The 22,171-nt window shown below is 38.4% G+C and overlaps 1 protein-coding gene across 13 annotated transcripts in view; it reads right to left on the minus strand.

The window, feature by feature from the left end:
• The window catches only part of DENND1A (DENN domain containing 1A), a 215,024-nt gene that overhangs the window by 120,504 nt on the left and 72,349 nt on the right, over positions 1-22,171 (minus strand). For 11 of the 13 annotated variants that reach the window (XR_012625890.1, XR_012625891.1, XM_074846656.1 and 8 more), the window contains 3 exons: positions 3,923-3,992; positions 2,717-2,797; positions 430-483 (listed from right to left, as the gene is read on the minus strand). The exons of the other annotated variants lie outside the window; for them this stretch is intronic. Coding sequence is in view for 9 of the 11 variants with exons in the window: in XM_074846656.1 (XP_074702757.1) it covers positions 430-483; positions 2,717-2,797; positions 3,923-3,992 (205 nt within the window). In the remaining 2 variants the exon portion in view is untranslated. The remainder of the gene's footprint in view (positions 1-429; positions 484-2,716; positions 2,798-3,922; positions 3,993-22,171) is intronic. 13 annotated transcript variants of the gene reach the window in all.

Genomic DNA, 22,171 nt, shown 5'->3' on the forward strand with positions numbered 1-22,171 from the left:
ATAGATTTGCATTTTAAATTTCCTCACTTACTAGAACCAAGATATCATGGAATGTTAATAGTAAGTAATAATAGAGTGGTGATAATAATAAAAACTTTGTATTTTTAAAATAAATACCTTGACTTACAGGTTAAGATAATTATGCTGTTAATTTCCTGTTCATTTGTTATCTTAATTAAAATGGCAAACATTAAATTCTACTATTATGTTGTACTTCAAAAGGCCTGTTACTCATGTACTTCTGCATTTGGCAACACAGTGTTTTCTGCCTAATACTTATTATAAATTAATCACCTAAAGTTCATTTCAATATCTAGCAATATTTTACAGAATATAATCTATTACTAGGGCAGAGGCAATAATTGTTATATATTTTGCTGCTGACTTTAAACAGAAATGGTAAGGCACACAGTCCTCTACAGTACTCACGTTTTCAGGTATACTAGGGAGCTCTCTGATGTCAGGCACAGTAAAGTAAGAGTGCTAAAAAAAGAGCAAATATTGATTATTGCAATATTGTCAAAAGCAATCTAAGTTTATTGCTTTGTATTAGTAACAGCAGTAATAGCAGTTGCTCAGCTAAGTAAAAATGACAGAACATTTGTTACCAACTACCAGTATGACTTCTTTGTCATGAATTTCAAAAGCTGGATTCTCGGATCACACATGCAATATGAAATGCATTAAGATAGAAAGTATCAAATGCTCCTGAAAAGTTATATTACATTTTTTTGTTCTTCAGAGACGCTGATACAGACAGACGCACACAATGTCTGACATATGCCAAGGAAACTCCAAGGCAGTCTATAATTCAAGCCATCTTTCCACAGCCCACTGCAGGTTGCATGACAGACTACAGGAAACAACAGCAAGCAGGTCCTTTTCTGACTTACAGCATCAGTAAGTTTCATTCACGACAATGGTGAGGTTATGGAAATTTAGTGAGAAAAACTTCCTAAAGTTTTATGCCTGCTTATCCGAAAAATATTGCTAAAGTTCTAGGTCACTTTTATATGCCTTAAAAAAAAAACAAAAAACCAAAAAAACCCCAAAACCATTTTGAAAGACTGTACTGGTCTCACACTTTCATAATCCATTCTATTGTTACATTTTTCAATTGTCTGCATTCCAAGAGACCAGGTTCACTCTAGTTCCCAATCTGACCATGCATGACTTGCACAATTCTTGGTTAGGGCTTTGGGAAAGGAAAGGAGAGAATGTGACTAACCTGCTTTTGTCAATCAGTGTCGAATACAATTTATATTACTTTTAAAAAAACCCCAGATTTTCACAATCCTTCTTAGGGCTACTTATTAATTACTTGAAGCTTTAAAGGCTGTTATATTCTTGGCATAGTTCCCCAATTGGCACAATTTTCTTGTATATATATCTCAGACATTTCAGTGCTTCATGAACAGTCTATAACCCGAAATAGCAAGCGGGTATAACAGCTACACTGAATATAGACACTAAATGTATAAACACAAATTTTTGCTTTTTGATATATCACTGTTTTAGTTTGGTTGAAAAGATGCAATGCAAAGATACAGGAATAGTATATGCAACTATATCACATACAGGAACCTCACCCTGACCCCAAAATAGGCTTGTAAACAGCCAAAATAAAATGTGTAAAGACACCACAGCTAAGTCCCTTGGCTGCTTTTTTATATCCTTTCTTGCTTCATCGCCCATGAAATGTCTGAGACAAGGAGAGACCGGCAGCATTCCTTGAAATTACTGGTATGAAAAAAATGAAATATCCCAACTGATCATTGCCTTTTGAGACAGCTCATCCCCTTAAACAGAAATGCTGTTCATAAAAGCCAGCCTCAGGAGGACTGGGACATTTCTACTGCCAGCTGGTGACCTAGCAAGGCCAAACAACTGTTACCTGTCGACTGACATTACAGGGTGAAGTGATGAGAGTAAGCTGCTTGTGCCAAAAAGTACTTTAGAAGAAGGAGTAAAGGAAATGAGAGGGAGAAGAGAATTGTGGCTGCACTCCCCACTAGTTTCCACGTGAACTCTAAATGACTAATTGGCAACTGCAGCAATGTGCATCTTAAGTATTTTTTCACTACAGCCTGGAACACAAGGTTATTCTGTGAAAATTAATTTGATGACAAAAACCCCAAAAGACTAAATTCAAAATACAATCCCATCAATAAAATCCCACATCTATTCTTTCAGTGTTTTTTGATTAATTTTCTCACAAGATATAAAAATGAAATAAATCCTTTTTTGTGCAATTATTTTTTCTTGGCGGGAGGAAGAAGAGAAGGAATCAGAAAATGGGATAAACACTTAGTACTCAAAAGGCTGCTATGACAGGTACGTGACTGTTTGCTTTCCAGTCCTGTCCCCCTTGCATACTTGCAAGATCTTGGAGTTCTGCAGAAGTGTGGGCAATAAATGTCATGTTGCTGCTCTGTGACCTCTCGCAGGTCACAGACGATATGGTGAGAAATTTCCATGGGGAATATACACAATCTTCCTCCAATCAAAGAACAGCATTTCAAAGACATTTGAGGTTAAGAAAAGGGAAACAGAGGGCCCCAAATGTGAAAAGGGGAATTTCACAGCTCTGTGTCCTCACAGGAAGACAACATCTGTGTACCAAGTTCCAAAAAGGAGAATTGCTTTTGACATTCCTCTATTATGATATGTAATGAAAATTAAACACCTTAGTTTACATCTCTCCCACTTCACTTACCACTCCAAGATGAACAGAAGTTCCTGGCTCAGGGATGGTAAGTTTATGAAATGTTTCTAGGAGCTCACTCCTTTGACTATCCTGAAATAAGAAGGAGGAAAAAAAACACACCAAAAAAAGGAATACTAAGTAGGCATTGCTATAACAAGCTAAACTCCAAGTTGGAAGGGCAATGTTTGTGGAATTGGGGGCTTAGAGAACTTGCAAGTGTAAAGAAGAATGTGAAAACAGATTTATACATTAGACTGTGAACAGAAATAAATGTAGTTTCCTCTGACAGCTGGGTTTTATAACATGATTTTTTTAGAATACTTTTTTTCATATGTATTTCTATGTATTTCTGCAACCTACTGAGTCACCAACCTATGCACTAGTCACTCAGCTCAGAGCAAGCCAGTTTTCACTGCAAGTTCTTTCTAACAACTCCCTAGCTGAGGGTAAAGCCAAATGTATTTAATCCATCTAGATGAAGATGTGATCCTAAACACTTCTACCTCTAACGCAAATGATTCTGGCAAATGTAAAATACAATTATTACCACAAAATGGTAACAAATCAAAGCAGCAACTTAACTGGGAAGATTTTACTTGTAATATTTCAAATATATGAAACTAGTCAATCGTATAATGTAATTTCTCTGTATCATGAATTATCATTTATAAAACCTAGAAGCAAATTTTAATGGCTTAGTTCACTTTTTTTCATGGTCTCAAGACTGAATTTTGCTTTGTTTTGCTTTAAAAGCAAAACAGCATCTGAAGGGCTTAGGCTAGATGATGCTATGTGGGCAAGCATTTTGCATCAGGAAGAACTTCACATGATAAATAAACTTGGATAAGACATCTGTCAGACTCATGCAACGCTGCTATGCAGGAATTGCACGGATATGCTGAGTACCGTGCAGGTAATCACAAAGTCTGCACAGCACGGGTGACTGCAGGGAAACCACTAACGTGTTGGATCCACAGTTGCATTCTTGGACTTTATCTTTTCCCAAAAATAATTTAAAGGCATATTTATTTTTCAGAGGTACTTGCCAAGCTTTCAGCTTGGCTGAACATGATCTTCTATATTACTGCACCATACAGATTAATAATTTCCATGGTCACCTCTGATATAAGCACTTCTTAAAACAGCTTGTTTCCATCCTGTCTTTCATTTGATATTGGGGCAGGGAAAAGAAGGGTTAGTGCTTTAGAATAATACCTGTCCTTTTGCTGAATAATCTGCCAAGACATTGAGCAGCTTATAAAAGACTTCAAACCATGGGAGGTAACTGAAAAAAAAAAGAGAAAGAAAAGCATACATTTAACTTGCTAAATCTCAGTTAATAAACGCAAGATTGCTGGTCTTTACTATACAGACACATCCTAACACCAGCCTCCAGCAGACATGACACTTTATCTGTTAGGAAAGCCACATCAGACCTTCCGTTCGAAGGAGAACACTGCCAGAAGGTTGAAGCACCCCTTTCCTCTGAGGACTGTGCTTCAGCGTTTGCCCTTCCCCAGCGTTTCCAGGCACCTGTGGGCGCTGAACATCAAGCGTGGCACCAGCCGTGAGCAGCCGCGGGGATCGAGGCCAGCGCTGTGAGTCCCCCTCCCCTCTCACCCCGCACACAACAAACACGCAACCCAGTGGAAGGTCTTAACCCGTAAGAGAAATGGACGCTAGTGTTCCTGTATGGTGGAACATTTGCAACTGTAGCTATTTCCCAAAGTATGCGTTGAATACCCAGTCCTCTGGACAGCTGCAAGGGGCCTAGTAAACTGAAGACAGAGAGTCATTTTGGTTTTGAATCTGGATACAACCGGATTTTTTTAATTGCATAACCAGTATCTCAGTTTTTAATTGTTGTCAAATCTTATTCCATCCTTGTAGTTAGCCCAGCCCTTAGTTAGGTCAAACAGAAACTTTACCTTCAGTAAATTTGCACACAACTAATAAAAGAAACAAAGAAACAAAAGACAAACAAGCACAAAAATCACATCTTTTTCATTTACATTACATTTCCATTCCATAAAATAAGACGTTACTTTTCACTACAGTATGCTCTGGTATGATTTTCTGCCCTATTTTCACAGCATAGTTCTTTATTTCAATTCCTTTTTAAATACCGGCAAGGAATTTCCCCTCAGCTGCAGCAAATAGGAAAGCAAGTTTGTGTGACGCACAAACCGATTCTTCTTTTAATCACAGATGCCTTCTGAAGCAAATGGATTCTATTTTGATATAGTTAGACAGAATTTAAAGATTTTATAAAATACGACTACATCCTGACAACCATAAAGAATGGAGTGCCCCATGGTTCCTAACTGTACAGCTTTTAGTAATAAATGAAGTGAGAAGCTATATATGAGACAGATAAAGTGAATGGCACTCCATCATTAACATTTGTTTGAAGCCTGCAAATGCTACTGTAAAATGTAAGTAGCTTATCAAAATATACTGATAAGCAACTTAACTTTTCATGTTATATGACAGTATTATCATTTAAATTAATATGCTCTAAGCATCTTTACAAACTATGTACTAGAATAGAGGAGAAAGACAGACAATTACCACTTTAAACAGCATTTAAGTTTGGCATTATATTGTAAACAATCAAGAAGGATTAGTTAGAAGATAAGTTTCTTTCTTTCTGTTTAGTTAAATAAACTTCAGCAGAGTTAAAAGCCATTACAAGAGTAACAAGAAATCCTCTCAAAACATATCGGCTAAGTAGAGATTAAGAACCTGGTAAACAAATCCTTGCAAGGCATCTATCAAAAGAGTCTGAAAAGGCAGAAAACCAAGGCGGCAGAAAGCTCCCTGGGAGTATGGAACCAAAACTTATTTCAGGAAGGCGGATTTAAAGTTCTACTTAATTGCTCAGGGACCTTGCTGGAAAACAACATTTACAGAATTAAAATGAGAGTCTTTTAAAATATTATTGTGGTTATAATGTACATGTCAGTAGAGAAGCAATAAACCAAAGCAAGTTACCTCAGCTTCTGGTCTGCCAGAGTTGCACTTCATTTAGAGCCCCAACGCCTCGGCACCGCACGGACCCCACAGGGACAAGGCTCAGCTTGGAACCACAGTCAGGTTGGGTCCATTCTTCAAAGATTTACTTCTCTGTCCTGTTGGGGGCCTGTTTGTTCACAGCTAAACCTTACCTCACTACAGATTCAGGGAGTTTTCTTTATTACCACAACACACCAAACATAACTAATCTGTAGGTTCTACCCATGAGAATACTCCATCCAAATCCAATTTTAATTCTTTTGCTTAGCACCTAGAAAATAGCTTCTATGATTCTAACAGAAATACCCCAGATAAAGTCTCATATTCACACAATGTCAAAACACCAGCAAACCCTCCATACAACACGAGGGAAGGTACAGCCCTATTTCCATTACGCTTGCTCACTCCTTCTTGGCCTTCCCTTTTCTTTTCACTAGCATCTTATAATAAACTTCATTATTGTCCTTTGTTTAACACTAACTCTTCCTTATTTTAATCCATGTTTTCCAAATAATGGTTTAGAATCTCAGCATAACTGCTCCTTTTTCTTATTTTAAGAGTAACTTTCCATTTTGAGGGAAAAGCTACACGGTTTTGAAGTTGAGGAAATTAGCTGATATTTGAAGCAGACCTCAACACAATACAGTACACCAGGATCTGTGTAGCTCTTGCTCAAGAGAGGTGCAAGACAAGATAAAACAAACAAATCCACCATAAAATTGCATAAATTATGTAGACAATCTCACTGCAATTTTCATCTCCCTCCTTTGTCACTGCAGATCTCAGGATCTCTCTCATCCTGAAAGTTTTGGATATGTTAGAAAACTAATTTAGCCTGCCATCTTCAATACTTCATCACTTATTCCATGTGTTTACTACTCAGGAGTGAAACAGTTTTGCTTTTATTGGACTAAATCGTGACTGGTTAAAGTTGAAAAAAAAATTATCAAGAAATACAGTTATCCGAATTTGTTTCTAGATCTCTGCCAAAAGGAAAAAAGACATGGATTTTTTCTAACAAAAAGCAAATCCTTGAGGCAGCCTTTAAACACTCCCTCCAAAGAAACGGAGGTTGAATTTATAACCAAAAACTTTCTGTACCACATGCAACTTAAGTAGCACAACTGGTAGCACTACGGAAGATTTATGGCTTATGACTTGCTCATATTTAATTTGTAACCAAACACTTCCCCTTCCTCTTAGCTACCTTAGAACTTTTGATTAACTCTTGTTTTCACAGGTCATAGGTTAAACAAAGGAAGGGAAGCGCTCTGGAGTGAAATTGCCCAGAGCCCCGCAGCCTGGGAGCGCACGCACCCGCGCGCACACACATCCCCCTTCAAGCAACATCAAAAAAGCGATAGGCTAGAGATTCTTCAAGGGAGTTGAAGTTCAAAGACTCCAATAAGCATAAATCAGATTGTGGTGGAAGAATAAACAAAAATAAAAGGCCAATCTGAAATTTTCAATCTTTTTTAATTTTGCACCCATTTTCAGTTTCCTCACACATATATATACATATACACACACACATATATATATACACACACACAGTGACATATTTGCCACCAATCATGAGAATCAAATCAAAGCCTAAGGAAATTAGGCTTCTTCAAGCTGAGAGATGGGCTTAGCACTCTGCTTTTCTCTCCCTCGGAACCTTCAGAGCACGATGCAGCCTCAGCGCTGGAGACAGGCCAGTCTGACGGGAAACAAGTATGAGCACAGGAAAACTGCTTATTATGCTCCATAAGGTCTGCACAAACTCTGCTGCACAAGTTGCACAGTACCTTATTCAGTAACTCATATGTCATCACCTTTTTAGTGCACTCCTTGAAAGTACAAAACATCATTAGTTACATGTGTCATAGCAATTAGGGTCAGTCAAAACCTTAAGACAACAGTGCTGCACTGCAGCTTGTAAATACAAATGTTTCCAAAATGTTGTGTTTAAAGAACAGCGGTGCAGCAACAACAACTGACAGGCCAGGCCGAGACAACAGCAAAAGTATTAAAAAAAAAAAAGCAAATTAGCATGATAACAAACCCCAGCAACCCCTGTGGGTGCCCTTTGCAGTTATGAAGAGGTTCACCTTCACCAGAGCGGACTCCCAGGGAGCGGCAGAGCCGGTGGCACTGGGACGGGGCAGCCAGGTGAGGGGCTGGGGGGAGGCGGGGGGCAGCGGAGCCGCGCACCCACCGTGGCGGAGGGTACGACTCGCCAGCCAGCACCACTCCCGCACCTCCAATCTGTACTTCAAAAGCTACACTGAACAGAAAACGTCAGCACCCAATATTAGCTGCTGCACAGATGAAAATGCTGTAACTGCAGTCAATTTAGCTCCGAATTTTTCAACATATTAATCTGCTCGCACGCTTTAGCATATGAAAGGAAAAACTACTCTACCACAGCAGCACATGTAGGGTCACATTTTCTGACCCCGGAAAGGACTGCAAACAAAATGGGAGAACATTAAGCTAGCACTTTTGAAATACAGCGGCTGCATTTATACGCACGTACACGTACATCCACAAACCACGCAGGTACACCCACATACGTGTGCGCACGGTCACTGCCCAGCAGGAAGGATGCAGCAAGATATGACCCTGTAGAACTTCCTTTAGTGATACTAGGTTGCCAACAGCAATGAAATTAGTCAGAAAAGTGGATTTCCAGGATCCTGCTACTCTCATTACACACTTAATACAAAAGCTTTTACAAACAAACTAAAACAATTAGCATTGTTCACAACTAACTTGGGTTTTTTTAAAATAATTAAAAAGAAATCCCCCCCCAGTTGATTCATACTAGAAAACATTAATTAAAACTAATGCTTTAAATTTAGCCATGTCAAATAGTACTTATGGACGTAAAGCAGAAAGGCCACAATAGCACACCAAAAAATGACACCTCATTTTAATCTATTACTAGTCCAGGCCCTCTTCTAGCCTGTTTGACATGGGCAATTTCGGAAACAAGTTTTTCAGTATTTACAGTCACAACTGTAAGTTAGCCTATGGCAAAACCTATGGAAGAAGGCACTGCAGATTTCATTGCTCTGCTCCTCTATCCAGTCTACCATGCAATTATCCAGTTTGGGATTTTAAATGAAGGTAAACTTTCCCCTTCAAATCCACCTTAGCTTACTGGGACGTTTAAGGATGATGCTTCCTAACTTCATTACAGTGCCTTGGCTACTGTCCTGTGTAAAGTGAAGGGCTCATTGATAAGTTACAGAACTTCAAGCTGCACAAACATGAGAGCTACTGGTTTAGCTCCATCAGAACATAAAGATTACCTTCCAGCAAACACAAAATCCAAGAAAGTATATACAAAGCCAAGACAATAGCTGTTACAGGATTGCCTATATGTAAAGACATGCAATCAATTTAGTCAAATGGAATTATCCAATAGTAAATAAGAAAATGCAACATTGCTAAGAATAGCAAAGTGGAAATCTTTGAGCAACGTATCTACACTGGCAACCAGTTGATTTCTTTATCAAGTAAAAGATGCCTTCCTCAGGAACAAACAGCTGTTTCTTATCCAGTTCTGAAGCATTACTCATGAACAGAGGTTTTGATAATAAATATACTTTCTTTGAAACGTGAAAATTTCACCATTATCATTTCTTTTGATATTTTTCGAGCGCTCATTAGAATGAAGGGGAGTCGTACATTACAGCACGCACCACTCTAAACCACTGTAGCTATCTCACAAGTACCACATACATCCAAGGTCAAGTGTAAAGTGAGGCTGGGCAAACAATCAAACACAGTATGGTACTAGGAGTTTTACTTACTGTTAGAAAGGTAAATCTCTAATAAGTCAACTTGAAAAGGGAGAGATTTTCCAGTGTTAGTCGTAACGGACAACCGCGAAGGAGGAAGCAATAGCAAGATAACCGAAGTGTGCATGAACACTGTGAAAGCTGAACTCACCAAAACAAACTCCCATGGAGCACTAAAGCATTTGAAAGTGTACTGAGAACTTCAGCAGCAAAAATGCTGCGTGTTCCAGTGTAGCAGCAGCAAACCCCAGTGGCACAAGGTATTTTAAAAAATTATTTATGAAGATTTGCTAATTACCATAGCAACTATTTTTAAAACTAATTTTTAACATTGACAGCTCCAGCATTTGATTTCACTGGTGTGCTGATACCATGAAAAAGCAAAGCAAAAACTTCTGGAAAGATACCTGTAGTACCTTTGGTTTCCTCTGAACCCTACAAAGACAAGTAGCACCTTAGTTCACACAATTTCTACAGAGTACTGGAACAACTTCCAGTCCGTGTACAGGCAGAACTCTGGTTTTGTACATACATCTTTGTCACTTGAAATTAACTGAGTAACTAGTCTACCATCAACATATTTAATGCAGCATCTCCTAAGAGACTGAGTTGTAAGCACACATAACTTTTATTCCTTCCATTCACACAGATCAGAAGTGGAATTTTTAACATGTATTTATTTATAACACATACTATATATTTTGATAACAGCATAACCAACTGCCATCTCCCTTGCAAAACAGAACAGTCATTTCCATTTTACAGATGGGCATACTTCTCTGTAGTGACAGGCTTACAAAATCTGTCTGTATTAGCCAGGATTGGATTCAAGGAGTTCCTGAATCTTGACCTTTTGCTCAGTACAATAATGTACAGTGGCCTAGAATACTTAATTCTGTCAATAATGAGTCTGGCTCTTATATAAACCATAGTATGCATCACCACTAACTTCCCTGGAAATACTCCTGATTGACAAAAGTGTAAGGAAAATTCAGGCCAAGTATTTCTTGTGCCAGCATGACTTGTGCATGTAACAATAGAACACACTGGTGTTTCAGCTGACGGACTCTGAATAATTAATTCAAAACACAAATGACCTGGTACTTAGTTGTGGCAGTGAAATGACTATGAAGGCGAGCAGGTTCTTACATGTCAAAGCATTGGTCTAAGGAGTGAAACGCCTGTTCCTGCATGGTCACACCAACGTGACGCGAGTGACTTGTATCAATAGGTGTCCGTATGCCTCATGCTCTGTGTCCACTCCAAGCCACACCACTCCTACAAGCTTGAAATCCTTAGGAGAGTGATGTGCGAGATCAAAATCTCAAGTAAGATTCAGCAAATTGAAAAAATATTATTATTACTACTACTACTATTCATTTCAACGTATAAATGTTCCTGGTGAAGCAGAACGTATGTTTTCTGGCTCAAGATACGTGTCAATACCTCAGGACAAATGACAGATCCTTGTACTGGGAACTCAGAAGGCACCTCTGTCGATAATCCCACAACCAGAGTGTTTGAAAGAAAACAAGTATGGAAAATGTTTCAAAAGTTACTACAGTCTCTTGGAGACTAGTTATCTTAAGACTTCTTGCATTTAAAGATAAAACTCTGCAATTTATACTTAAAACCAGTACTGCTTCGTTCCATCCTCCTGCACCTGGTAACTAATGCTACTCCTCCCAGACAGCACCATTCCTAATGTTAGTGGTCTATTTTAAGTTAATAATGGTGACTGCAGATTCTGATGATGAACTAAGCTACGTTTGCCAGTCACCATGCTCTTCAGTGGTTTTAAGCAGACACAATTTTAAATAGCAGAAGCACAGCCATCAAAACAGGTTTTCCTTCCCTTCACTAAAAATGTGAGTTTCCCTTTTTAATTCTTTTAAAATTTCACCTTAATTTTTAACAGCTAAGGCTAAGTTAAATGACTTAACTACATATTTTTAAATATAATCCTTTCTCTCCCCTGGAGAGAGATAAGTCTTTATATGCCTATTGTTTTCCTTGCAGTAATACACTATTCATTTTTTTTTTTCTACCTTCCTTTCCTTCCCCCTCCCAATATTTCCAGCATTTTTACAAAATGCATTTGAAAGAACCAAGGCATCTCTGGGCTCATTTGGGAAATTCCGTAGGCTAAATTCCCCGTTCAGCCATTTATGTGTTCCAGTGTCTTCCCCTACACCTTATGGAACTCAGTACATCATTATTCTCTCTTCTAGACTCAGTCTATTGACACATTCTCACACTTGTAAGCTTAAACACATACACACATACCCACAAATCTCCATAGCAACATCTGTGCATGTTGATGAGATGCAGGCTCACCTTCCACAGGATCAGCCAACAGCCTTTTTTGCACATCAGCTTTTACCTTTTTTTTATTTCAAAGTTTTGTCTCTGCATTAGACCTCAATCCATTATAAGTGCGCCTCTGCCCTTGTGGAAAGCCATCTGAATCCTTTCCTTCTCTTGTTCTCTCAGGATTTCTTTCCTTTTTGCATTTTCCCCAATTTTATTATAAACTTCCCTTTGATTATTACCCATGAGTGATCCTTCCATGATTCCAGGAGATTCAGTTAAGAGTCCTGTAGCTTAAGCATGTGACTCATGTACATATTTTGAAAGTATTTAACCCGACAGAACTGGCTCACACAGAATTTGTGCATCTCATCTTATGGAGCATCTTAATACCATATAATTGTCAATAGAAAGTGCTTACTTTGGTGACTTGCCACTGTGTATTAATAATAAAAGTCAATTAAAACATTCCCTTTCCTGTTTTTCTACCCAGTGTGACCAAGTCTAAGCAGTTACAGCAAGTCTCACTTGCACAAAGGCTCCCAAGTTCACTAAATACCACTATTGAACCCAACCGTTCCCCAAACAGCTACAGTGGCTCTTGAAACACAGCAGCAGCGTCTCTCACAAAAGACAGCTCAAAGGAGCTGAATACACCCCTTCAACAACATGAAGCCAGAAAACTGTAACAAAGAGATTTATGATGTAACAATTTTACATTTTAGTCAAGCTAAAAAGTGCAAGGGCAGCTTGAGATAACCATTCCAAGGGTCTTTTGTTAGTGTGCTAACATCTAATTGGGACATCGCAAATGGAACTGAAGTCTGAGTTTGACAAAGCTGTCACCCTTTCTCAGATTCTTTGTGGTCACTCTAAAACCTTGGGGGGGGGTGGGTGGAAAAAGTCCAGTGCAGCTGCACTGTGGAATTTATGTAAATACAACGAATTCAGAAGAACTTTAGCATTACAGTATGCAACATCATGAAGCATCTATCAACTCAGCACACAGTAATCTCCCCTGCTTCTTGCAGGAGCACTCTGTGAAGGAAGAAAACATCATTTTACAGTCTGAAACAGCTTTTCCATGAAAAGCCATGCCTTGAACTTTCACCAAAAAAACATTTTATATAAAAAGAATCTGTGTTTTAAGAACCTGGAGCATTACACTTCAGACTGCAAAATAGGAATACCAAGCCTTTTGGATTATAGGTCCATGCACTAACATCCTATATTCTGTACAGAGAGACTGCCAATAATCAGGCTTTTTTCTTGTGAATTACTTATCACTGCAAAATTTAAGAAAGTTTATTGAATTTTATGATAGAATATTTCGCATTTAATTTATTTCAGAAGTATCTTTATGGTCTGGTCTGTTGTTGGGGACTTTCTGTTTCCCCTCTGGTAGATCACTCCTTTTTAAAAATCAAAGATTTTTAACTTCTAACACACAAGTTATTCATACCATTGGGAAAACTTGCCAAGTGATATTTCTCCAGTCAGTCCACACAGAGAAAGAGAGAAAGGAATTCATTTAAAAGACAGAACCTAGGGTCTGCTGAAACAAAATGCAAAACTGTAAGTAGATTTTGGAGAGTACGTACATCTCTAAAGCCTGGGGCACAGGCTGACGACAGAAGAAAAGAACTGTGCAATTTGATCAGCTTTACCACAGTGCAAGCCCTACTACACAAGGCTTTTATGGAGTAGAAAGCTGCAGCTCGTACTGTACCCAGCTAATACAAGCACATCTTACCAGGTATACCTCCCTTCTCAAACTTAGCATGCTACAGTGATTAATTCTGGAAGACCAAGTGCATTATCTTAATAAAAAAAATTTACATCTTTTTCAGTAGATGTAGAATTAAATGGAAAGCCCCATCAACTCCCAAACACACTCATAAGTCTTCTTGTTCCTTTTCAGAAGAGAAAGTTGTAAATCTCTGGGGTTTTTTTAGTTTAAGACCAAGAAATAAACTTCTCAAGTATGTTCAAGAGCAAAGGACTGAAATAGTGACATGAAATAAAGGTACAGAAAGAAAAAAAGTTTGTTTGCACATACAAGGCAAACACTGACAACTACGTCTTTATACTCTTACTAAAACCACAGGCAAAGGATACCCCATAAAGCACACTTGGTGAGAAGATGGGTATACTGAAGTGCTTGACAGTTTATAACATTTATAAAATGCAACAAGATAGCCTTGGAGTTACAAAGACAACAATTATGTTCCACTTAATGCCAACAGGAATACACTGAACAGTGTGTTTACTTGGCCAGGGTAAAACACTCTAACAAATAAGAAGCAGGAGGAAAACAGCGTTACACTCAGAGAAGGTACAGACGATACTGGCACTAAGCTTCCTGGACTTTAAAAAAATTAGTTCTGAAGTAGTTAGAGCAATTTGGCACACGAGGCTTGGTTTTAAAAAAGTAGGATGCGTTAGACAACATGAGAGCCTAAAGATCACCACTGAAGTGACAATACAGAGAAAGGATTCCAAAGGCTTAGCTTGTCAAGGAATCTCTCTTCTCAAACCCCGTTTAAAAGCACACATGAAAGTGCTGGAAGAGAGAATTCTAGATGTGGCAGACAATCAGAGATCCCACTAGGTTTGAGACATCTGGCATCAGTTGAAATCCATCACATTTCATTTGGGGATCAAAGACTACTGTTAAGTCTATCACAGGTTGAAATAGTAGATCCTGAACAGCCTTTTTATCCCAATGCAAATTAACCCTTTTTCCTTGACCATAGAAACAGCTCCTTTTCATTACAGACTCCAATCATATGTGCTTGTTGAGCTATGCCCTCTAACACTAAGTTTCAGCTGAAATTTCAGTAGAATTATGAACTTTTTATTATAAATCAAAAGTGCTTCCTACCAGCAAAATGCGCAACGTGCTACAGCACACTGCTGTAGTGAGCTCCAAAAGCCACAGAATATGTCAAAGTCCTGTATCACAATCTGTAATGCCAATAAATTCTGGAAGAGAAGAAAAATTTACACACCTCTATGTTCAAGAGCCACATTGAAAGGCTGGTAAGGACTTTTGCTCAATTAAAGACAGATTACAGAAAACACATCTGATGCTCAGCTTCAACTTTTAAATATGAGGCAAATTTCTTTAGTAAGAGGCAATCATTGTAGGATCAAGATGCCAAATATCCCATTTCTGAACATACAGGGGAGATGTATACTGAAAAAAAAGCAGTAAGCCCAGAGTGGTTTTTTTCAACAGATACCATTGTATCATTCCAACACCAAAGAAGCAAAGCTGGATAACGCAGCTTCGTACCTGTGTGTGTTCATAAGACAATGTTCTAGGATACTATGTTGATTCTTTGCATTTTGGTAAATTAAATAAGAGAAAATTGGGGTAGGGAATGAGAATATTTCAGTAACAAAGAGAGAGAAATCAATTGTGTGCCCCTCTTCTAGAGTATTCTCCAAACCACTTTTGTTTCCTATTGGCAAGAAACAAACAAGTGCAGCAAGGTCTTTTATAGTTCCCTTGCACAGGGAGGGAACTTCATTACTGTGAAGAAATATTCACATGTTCAGTGGTAGTACAGTGCCTCCCAATAATAAGCAAAGTTTGATCCCCAAGTCAGTTGGTAGCAAGTCATGAAAGTTAAACTCAAATCCAAGACCAGCTGAAAGAGCCAAGCAAGAAATTCATGATTATTTCAGTGCTGTGCTGGTACCTGGAATTCATAATTTGAGAATGTGAGAAACTGGGCCAGTCACATAAGAATCCCTTTATTTACCAAAAATAAACATTTGTAATACAAGATGTGAATGCAGTCCTTGAATTGAAGACTATAAAGTCAGAGTCTGATATTTGATTGCAGGTCATCTATGACTACAGTGTACAATGGTTTAGGATTCACAACAAACATTTAGATGCAAAAATATGCATGTGAAATGATAGTACCTGACTCCTCACCTGCAGAAACACCACTGATGAACCTGGTCAACACACTTCCTGAAAACATGACACACAAATTAACAGAAAAGCCTCTCTTGCCCTGTAACTGGCTAGAGGGCCCAATTTTTATTTGTGAGACTTCTTGTCTAACAATCAGTTTAAGCAAATGATTAAGATAGGCGATTGCCCACAATCATTTTATTATCTGAATACTCAAAGCTGGTGCACCAACACTAATAAATTCTAAACCACACTGAGGTAAGTTGCTGTTAGGTAAATAATACTTGCATAGTTTGGAGGAAGATCTGTCCCTTACCAAGCACATTCATTAACAGCCGGTGTTACAAATTAAGGTTTTTATTTCCGATCCATGCACAACCCAGATAACACTGCCTCTATGAAGCCATATAAAGCTTTTCTCCTATTATTACAGTGTGGCTGAATCACGTTTTCTATTGAAACAATATGCAGAAGTCAACTCATGCAGCTTTTCTCAGCAGTTCCACCTCTCAGAACAGCCCCTGCTTCTCCAATTACTACTGCATAACCTGAGGGCTCCTGCCACATCTTGATTTTTGAAGGAGGAAGTTGCCATGTAATCTCGTTGGGGGAATGTTGTATACATCTGTCAGCAAGTACAGGATGGTCTCACTCCTGACAGATGCATTTTGTAAGCCTTCAGACAGCAACCCAGAAGTGATCCATTTGTAGAAGAGAAGATCTATCCATCTTATACTTTAACTACTTCCTCCCTGCTTTTTTTGATGCCAGGGAACTGGGTTTTCCCCAAGGTGATGCGCTAATTCATTTTGTATTAGCCCTAAAATGGAAGTTTCCAAGCCAGTCAGCCAGGGCCAGAGGTAATAAAAAGTGACATGATTTAATTGCTTCCGTTACAGTTGTTCGGCAACTAAAGAAGGTGTGACATGAAGCCCTAATTAATTAAGTAAAATTGGTTTCTGGTCAGTAGGCAAGACCAGTGAACTAGCTGGACTAAATGCAGCATTCTTAGCTTTATTCAATTCCACCAGTAGCAATACATTAGTATTATTAACACTTGACATTTTTTGTTGTGATCCTTCTCATTGATATTTTACAAAAGTGTTTTGACTCACAGTCAAGATTAAAGCTTTGGCAAAATCTGTAATAAACTTCCTTTGACACACCTTTGCTATTCTTTAAGTTCACTAAAAGTCAGTTAAATTAGCATTGCACTGGCTTGGTAATGTTGAGGGAAGAGGAGAAGGAAGGGGCGGGGGGCGTGTTTTAAGGGATCCTGGGTCTCTGAGAAGGATAGCATTGAGAGAGATCAATTAGTTTTAAGTCATAACTAACTTTATACTATGTATTTAGTCATTATATTCTGAAGGCAAATACTGTTCTTGTTTCACATTTTCACAAGTTCTGTCAAGAAACTCCAATAGTGCAAGATAATGTCAATATGTTGGAGGTCAGAACTCTGTTACCTAGAGGCGTACCGAAACAACAACGAAACCAAAACAGCACAGAACTGATACTTTCACTACACCAGTATCATAATTTTTGGTCCAAGAGGGAATATTCAGAATGAACTGCACTTGTCACTGCTATAAAAATTACCTGGAGTTTGTTCAGTTAAATCACTCGACAGTTCCAATCCAGGACTGTTACATGACAGCAACTGTTCCATCTGAAATCTAATCTCTGGTCTTACACAAGAGTGGTGGTTTTTTTATTTTGGCAAGAAATACCTTGAAGGGGAAAGATGACCAAAAATCATGCATGGAATATTATAAACAACAGCTAAAATCCTAACTGGTCTACCTTTCTTCTTCAACCCACGTATCTATCCATGATGCATCTTTTATCTGTCCATCCTTACCTCCAGCTCTTTCCTAAAACCATCTTGAGGATTCATTCCTCCCTTCTGCACATATTCCTCATGCTATTAATGTCGCCTTTCACTTTTACTTCAAAAAATAATAAAGTAATAATAAAAAGTTTCCAACAGGAATGCTCTGCTATATTATAGCAGTGCTCCGAAGTCTAAATACTTGTGCCTCTGACTGCACTTCCATGAACGCAACATCCATGATCTCAGATCCCCCATTTTCCTACCGCTATGATTAAAAGCAGCAGGCAGGCAGCAGACCGAGATGAAACAAGAACAAAGGACTGTCAGCAGAGAAGAGACTCTTGGATAAGAGCCCTACGTTAGTTTATATGGTCAATAGCTTCAGGAAATGTATGGAGTAACTCAAAGCTGTGATAAACTCTGTCTAGGACAGCAGAAGTTTCTTTCCCCTGCCCCTGCACATCTCATTATAGTTTTCAGCATCAACAAGTGAAAATTGCTACTAAAAGGAGAAACAAAAAAACCCACAACACAGCACACCTTTCCCTCTAAGGGAACTATTTAGAGTTCTAGGTTCTAAATGTCTGAGACTTGGAATAGTTGCAATATTACCTTACTAGATTAAATAAATTGTCAAGTGTTTAAATATACAGCACATTCTACTTGTGCTTTGGACTCAACAGGCAAGACAAACTAATAACATCTTTAACTTAGAAAAATCACCAAGATCTAGAGTAGGTTTCACTACAGCTAATGCAGGCAGACATGCACCTTCAGGGAAAGATTCATCCAGCCTCTCAGGCTTGTAGTTAGAGTGAATGGGAATCACACTCTGGAGCCTTCTCCTAGTTCAATCAATTTCTAATTTTCTTGTAAATATTATGTCCAACAAGATGTGTGAAAGTCTGTGCGTGATCTATTGCCACCTTTGGTTAAAAACATGAATCCTTTATGTCCCCAAGCATTCCTAGTGAAGGTGGTAAACTGCACATTAAAAAGCTTGCAATGCCAGGACTGCTGTTACTTGTGGAAGTGTACAAATAAGTTCACAAATTTTCTTTAAGGATACAAGCTTTAAAGACACTGAGGACTAGAAGCATTTAGGGTAACTGTAACGAGAGCAAGCATTCTGCTTTGACCAGAATCGGAAGAGTTGACAAATAGCCCAGATCTGGAAACCGCTCATACTGGAAAGCATTAATCCACGCCTGCAGACTGGAGAGCGTGGGACACATCACCTCCTTATTAACAGCACTAGAACGCAAGTTCCCCAACCCTGTTGCTGCGTGCTTTAGAGTATTCCCATATCCACGTTCCTTCCCCTGTCCTCCTTATCTCCGCTCCACGATCCCTCGCTCTCGCCCAGCTCCTGCCACCGCAGTCGGGTTTAGCCCCAGCAGCACGTGAAGTGTGTGAGGAAGCTTATGCTGAGAGAGCCTCAATTCCTGCTCAGGATCAAGAGAAAGCAAGAAATAGCAAGAAGGGAAACACATTAAGAGTTTAACCAAAACGCACATTTCTCTATTACATAATTTGAGCTGGAGAACCACAATGCTTTCTCTTATCGCCACTGCTCCAACAGCGCTTTAGAACAAACTTCCTCCGGCTGCGCTGCGGCAGCGATCCACTGGTGCAGGTTCTAGAGTGAGATTTGGAAGCATTTTACTATTACGCTCCTCATAATTCAAACTCTGTTTTGTGTCTGTCTTTATAGGTCATTGTTGGCCAGATGGAAAATATTAAGGAAAAAGGATTGCAACTAAATCAATCGGCTGTAGTCTGCTGCCAAAAGGCCCCAGGCTAACTACAAGCAGATTTGCAAGCAGGCTCTGCTCCGTTACAATCTGAGATCTGGCACATCCTTTGCCCTGACTAACAGCAGGAGGGCACAGGGCCAGCTGAGAGCGGCTACTGTGCCAAACAGACTGTGCAGGTCTTACTGCTTGAATGCTTCCACAGAAAAGGGGAATCGATGGGACTCTTTTGTAAACAACTCCCTGTACTTTCTGGCTGCTACTAACTTCAAAAGTGGTATAACTTTATCCCACTAAAAATTAATGCAAGTACACAGCTCAGACTTGTTATCAAAATCAACAAGTAGAGAAATAAATACCAGTGTTAAAGAATAACACTTAAACTTTCAACTAAGAATAATGATGTATATGTACATATATATAGCAAAAACCAAAATAAAACCATCTTTTCTCCAATGCCAAGCACTGTCTAGGAACACTAAAAAAATGGCTGAAGAGTAGCCAAATAAAGTATTCATATTAACATTCTTTGCAATATGTTATTTACAAGTAAGAAGGGACTTAAATTTGGCTCCTGAAAAGTTGACTTTTAATGTTTATTTCTAATGTAAGTATTTCCCAGGTGATACCTTTTAAACCAACTATTAATGTCTTCTGCATTGAACAGTTCATTCCAGACACCCACGCCTGCAGTACCTGCCCCAACTGGACCAGAACAGCTGTGGCTTCACTGATTTTCCTTAAGCATGTTATCAACAACTGGGGGCAGAGGGAGAAGCAGACTGGTTGGCGCTAACAATTCACAGTATTGTGACAGTAGGATTTATTTTTCTTTTTGCAATCAAGATTGCAAACTTGATAGATGGACATAAATAATTTCTGTTTCTAGTGGACAATAAGAGAAAAATTGATAGAAACAGAGGGGAACTTCTGTTTCAAACATCATCACCAGCTGATCAAATAGAATGCAGCAAAGCCTTCATGTCCCCTACTCCAACCATAAGGCATGCGTCACCAGCGAACAGAAAACAAGAATGAAGGTGGGCATGACAAGGCAGAACAAAAGCCAAGAAACTAAATTCATTTAAAAGCAATGTAACCTGTGTCCTCCCATTACCCAGAAAGATGTTTCTCTCAGAGCGTTTGCCATTACAGAAAAATGCAGAGTTCAGAACTTGTAACATTTTCTGTCTTTTCTAAATCTTTTTCCTACTGCAATTAGTATTCAACTTTCATTCATTTATACTGATAACATCAGGAAACCTGCAACTATGACTAGTTGCACAAATTGGTAACATTTTGGAAATGTAAAGAGAAGTGAAACAGGGTAAAAAAGACTGGAAAAAGAAAAGAAGTACCTTTTTGTGATGGATTTATTTTGCTACTGTGTTGAACTACACAAGTAGAATTTAACACAGCAGGCATACTGTAGTATATTGAAGAACAATAAAGCCTAGAATATGACTCCAGGCCTGTCCATTTCTGCTGAGCTGTACATGGAGTTTGCCATCCCTGTGTCTGTAATTATGAGGTGCGGGGATTAGCAAGGTTCTACCATATTTAAATTTCAGCAAAAATATTTAAAGCAATTCAACCATGCTTTAAAACCTCAAGCTCAGCTAGCAAAGCCTTTAACAGACCCACTGACACCACCATGAAAATTCCAAAGCTTTTCACTCAGTGTCATTTCCTGTATTCCCTATCGACTTGTTATTTATCAGCTACATCTAGTTGAAAATAAGAATTCATTATTTATGAGTTCAGTGGAATCGACTCCTTTCAATGTTCATCTTAAAACTCAAAACATCAAAATACATTTGTATTGCTACAACTATGATATTGCATACAATTTCAAAGAAAAAAAAAAAAGATGAAATACCGTACACACTTTTCACATATTAATAAAACACAAAATACAAGCCTCATGTAGAATCAACTGGATTCTTTAAGACTTGTCTTGGTTTGTGACACTGCTCTTTAGACATTTATATATGAAAATATGTAAAAACCTCTTTCATCTTTTTGCACATGTACACACAGATGAATGCACATTCTTATGAAACACATACACACAACATATTGACATGATAAACAGATTATTGACAGAATAAACGGCAATAGAAGCTTTTTAATGATGGGACAAAAAATGCATTATCACATGCTTTTAATATTTTAAGACTATTTTAACGAGTCTATTTTAGTCAGTATTGCAGAGAATATAGTTTCAGAAAGCTAATATAACTGCAGAAACACTTCAAAATTTATTTAAAGATACTTGAGCGAGACAAGATACTAAGACAGCCTTACAGGCTTTCTAAATAAGTTTCTAGAATCTAAAAAAAGTTTAATGGCAGAGATGAAAATGGAAGACAACAAATGAGCAGATGTAATACAAAATTTTATCCCTCTTTTCCTGGAACAGTATTTTTAAATAGCTCATCTCTATCTTGGAAAACTTGTAAGGACAATAAAGAAAAAACACAGGAAGTTTGGAAAAACTATACTGGAAACAGTGTATCAGAAAGAAGAAACACAAAGCAGATAGCTAAATTTAATTGATGTCAAGCTCTCCTTTCACTAGGTTCATCACTTTTCCACATATATTCTGACAAGTAACTGAAAATAAAAGGCAGTGTCTGTTTAAGCAAATCAGCAGGGGTAAAAACCCTAAAGTTTTAAGATGTAAACTGTTTTATAAACATGTCAAGTTAAAGCAAAATGCCTGCAACAACAGGAGACCCCGTCCAACCCCACATACTACATTGATGGCGTTCTCACATTTTCTGAGGCACTTTAGATCAATTTCCTGTCATACACAGAAGAGGAAGT

This window comes from Strix aluco, chromosome 20 (assembly GCF_031877795.1).
Source record: "Strix aluco isolate bStrAlu1 chromosome 20, bStrAlu1.hap1, whole genome shotgun sequence".
Lineage (NCBI taxonomy): Eukaryota > Metazoa > Chordata > Aves > Strigiformes > Strigidae > Strix > Strix aluco.